Source organism: Arachis ipaensis, chromosome B09 (genome assembly GCF_000816755.2).
Source record: "Arachis ipaensis cultivar K30076 chromosome B09, Araip1.1, whole genome shotgun sequence".
NCBI lineage: Eukaryota > Viridiplantae > Streptophyta > Magnoliopsida > Fabales > Fabaceae > Arachis > Arachis ipaensis.
In genome coordinates, this window is record NC_029793.2 from 10,851,407 (window position 1) to 10,855,653 (window position 4,247).

The window sequence follows — 4,247 nt, forward strand, 5'->3', positions numbered from 1 at the left end:
TTAAAAATATAATAATTTATATTTTTTTATTTACTTAAACTTTAAAAAAAATTAATTTTATAACAGCTAATAATAATAAAGATAATTAACACTCAATTTTGGTATACGGATCCAATCATGATCTAATAATCATAAGTTTTAAGCAATATTTTTATCTGTGTTTCAAAATTCTTGGAGAGTTTAACATACCACCCAACCCAGTAGGGTCGAATTTTTGCCTATCCCTATAAAATGATCTCTGATAAACGCATGTTGGTGAACAAGAGTAACTGTTGACTCCAAATCTGCAACATAATTTGTTAGTTATTCTCAAACATAATTAAATTTCATTTAATTATTGTATAATACGATTTAATATATGTCCCCTACCACAAAAACGGAGTTTAACCACCAAATTTTAACTACAAATGCTAAATCATGATAAAAATAAAGTTTTAGTTGACCTCGGTGTGTCTCATTGTTTTGAGTTGCAACAGAGTCTTCCCATTGCTTCCACTGACGTATCTATAAATGCAAACACAGCTATGCATTAATAATTAGTAAATATAATAAATAAAAGGGATTTATTTATTAATTAGATTATTAGATACTGACCCTTAATAATCCAATGGCAACTGTGAGAACACAAAACGTTACATGAGCGATAGCTAGGACAAATATGAAGATATGAAGATGATGCACTGCTTCGTTGGATAATAAAGGTACCTTGTTCTGGAAAATTAAACAATAAAATCTTAAATTGAATAGTTCTAGAATAAAATAATGACAAATTCTTAGCTAAAGAGTAGTATTATATTTTCCATGGAAATTTAGTTTTGCTACTATTCTTGCAACTCAATTGACAATAAACTTGGTAGATTGAGCAATCATGTTACATAGAGAGAATGCTTATTTGGTGTTTATGATAATGATGAATACCTTGAGAGCACAGTATTGAAGCTGAGCCTCTGCGGCTACTTGGGCATGAGCAAGAGCAAGAAGGTGTCTAAGATTATTGGAAGAGAAAGAAAGAGAATTCTGAAAATGTGATGAAGTAATATTTGTTTCAGCTTCTAACTCTTCTTTTTCTTTAAGACTACATGGAAGCATGTGGTGACTCCAACTTTTTGGGACACACATTTTTGTTATCCCACGTTGTGATACCGATAGAAACAGAGAAATAAAACCCAACACCATCAACTCTGAAATTTTCAAAATAATAATTAATAAATAAACAAATTAAATGAAATCACATAAACTATCTGTGAATTATTTACACGACAGCCCAAATTTTTTCTTTTTCTTTATTTTAGTTTATTTTAAAATTTACATTAGATTTCAAATGTAAAAAATGTTGAATAATAGACAGACATGTCATCCAATAACAATAATAATAACCTTCTTTGATTTTGAGCAGAGCTTCATAGAGTGTGGTCTGATTCTTCTTCTTAAGACGCTTTCCGGCATAATGAAGGAAGCGCTCGACGGCGAAGGAGACGCCAACGATGACGGAGCAGACAACGGCAACCACCCACGTCGGAGTGAACTCTAATTCTATGTCTTGTTCCTCATCAACACCTCTAATACTCATTTTTATTCTCTTCTTCTATGCATGCAACCTAGCTATGACAATTTATGTGATTTTATTATTTGATCCCTGGAACATAGTGGTTTAATTTCCTCATTTTCATGTATGTTTTTATCATGATTATTAGATTCGTTCCAGCAGATTGTTGTTATTACCTACCAACTCTGTTGCAAATGAAGTAGTTCATGTTTTGATCATTTTGAATATTTTTCGATGCAACCAAGGGAATATAAGGGATATTCAATGACACAAACAAGGATGGGTTTCTATTTTGTGTATTATTTATTTTTATTATTATTTTTGGGTGATTAATAAAAAGCTACATGTTCGTTATTACAATTATTTATTTGTTATCAAAGTATATATATGTATCAATGTGCATGCCCCATTTTTGTCCAAATTAAAGTGCATGCTTTTAAGAAGCAAAAATGATATTTTAAACTTAAACTACGTTTGGGTATTGAAATCTTGAAATTAGTACAGGAGTTATGTGCACCATGTTGTATTTATGAGAAGAAACATTAATGAGATAATACTCAATTTGGTCCTTGAACTTACAGGCGAATCTTAATTTAGTCCTTAAAGTTTCAATTGCTTCTATTTAGTCCCCAAATCTTGTGAACATAACTCATGTTAGTCCTTGAAACAATTTTCAACGTATAACCGTTAACGGAACACTGTCGTGACAGCCGGATGTCACACTAAACTTTGTAAAATGATATCGTTTTTGTTTTGGCACTCAAATAACCTAAAAACAACATCCTAAATGATGTTTATTAAAATTTTACGTAACAAAATAAGTAATACGATGTCGTTTTTGAGCTATTTAAATGTCAAAACTAAAACTGTATCATTTTACAAGTTTTAACGTGACATGTGATAGTCTACAACAGCGCTCTATTAACATTTTTATACTAATAATGGTTTTAGGGACTAATATGAGGCACGTTTATAAATTTCGGGGACTAAATAGAGGCAATTGAAACCTCAAGGAACTAAATTGAGACTCGCGTGTAAGTTGATGGACCAAATTGAGTATTATCTCAATATTATTTCAATTAATCATTAACAAGATGAGGTTTTGGTTTGTGTACATGAAATTAAAATAATAATTAAAGAAGTTAAATTCAAAAGTAATTAAAGAGTTTTGACTTGAGAATTATTTTCTAGAATTATATATTGTTATACAAATTATATCAATATAATTGAATTAATCCATCCGATGTAACATCCCAATAAATTTTAACATATTATATTTTAAAATTCATTAATTTAAGTAGCAAAGTCCAACAAGTCAACTAATTGGATCATATGGAAAATAAATTAGATGGAATTGAGCCAATTAAATATATTCAAATCATCCAACTATCATAAAAAATGAAGACCAATTAAGCTCTAAGACTCGTTTAGGTTTTTACCCTTAAGTCAAAACAAAGATACTACTCTTTCATATCCAAATTAAGGTGCAGAAACTTAATCTAATTTAATCCAAATTTTTAACTATAATCTAATTCAATTCTACTCTCAATTTCCAATCTTGCACCCGCTCCCGGAGGTAAAAGAATGCTCAGTAGAAGATTCATTCAGCGACACTATACACACTTCCTTCATTATGTCCAATCTGACTTAACGAGTTGCAAAAGAATCATTTTCGGATCTCTTCATCCAGAACACTGAAAACATGCCTTAGATACTTCGAAACTCCTTGGTCTTCTCTTAAGACAAGCTATTATTACCAACTATATCCAAGCCAGTAATCAGCGAAAAGATTCCACCCATGAAAGGTGACCACAATATTGAATACCGCCATCAATCACAAGATAATTTCCTTAAGGATTAAGAGAACCAACATAACAAGGCACATGATGAGCAGCACCGTCGCATACATATTGAACATCGCTGCTCAAGTACAGCATTTCCTTTTATATTTTTTTGCCGCCGGAAGCTCAAGCTCCGTAGCACGCATTTTTTGAAGATCGCTGCTCAAGCATAGCATTTCCTCTTAGCCGGTTGCTCAAATTCCGCCACACACATCTTCCTCCGCGTCACGTCTTTTTTAACAATTTCATCGGAACTTATCCAAGTTGTGACATCTTTCATCCACCAACTTGGGAGCCGTGTTAAATTACTCTTCCACCTTAGCCCATAACAACAAGAAGTCTTGTGGCCCACAAATTCAGCCCAACAGAATACATAAATTCAATTTATTATCTTATTTTATCTTTATGTTATCTTCTCTTCTTATCTTATTTTATCTTTACTTTTATCTTTCGTAGACAATGTACTATTGCACTATATATATTTAGTTTTACCTTCATAATTCTATGTTCAGTTCAATCTATCAACAATCAATAAAATTTTTTCATAATTCTTTTTTTGTTTACGTTTTGTCCATTATTTATTTAAACTCTTTCAAATATTTTTTGTTTAATTTTTTCGTTTTTATTTATTTTATTTTATTTTTACTTTTGTAGTTTTGTTAATTTCTTAATTAATCTTATATTTGTTGAATTTTATTTATTAGTTTATAATTATTTATTCGTAAGCCGTTTATGGCTACTAAAATGTATATATTAATATTATTCTATGTTTTTTTATCTTAAATCATAAAGTTGATTTTAAGTATTTTGTTTTGTCACTATTTGTTTTTATTAAAGTTTAGTATTCTTTTATTTATTTG

At 30.2% G+C, this 4,247-nt stretch overlaps 1 protein-coding gene across 1 annotated transcript in view; it reads right to left on the minus strand.

Annotated features, from left to right (window-relative positions):
• Nucleotides 1-1,795, minus strand: part of LOC107614992 (MLO-like protein 1) — a 4,463-nt gene extending 2,668 nt beyond the window's left edge. The window contains exons 1-5 of the mRNA XM_021111539.1: nt 1,378-1,795; nt 919-1,181; nt 595-711; nt 444-504; nt 190-269 (exon numbers count right to left, since the gene is read on the minus strand). Coding sequence (XP_020967198.1) covers nt 190-269; nt 444-504; nt 595-711; nt 919-1,181; nt 1,378-1,570 — 714 coding nt within the window. The 5' untranslated portion in view covers nt 1,571-1,795. The remainder of the gene's footprint in view (nt 1-189; nt 270-443; nt 505-594; nt 712-918; nt 1,182-1,377) is intronic.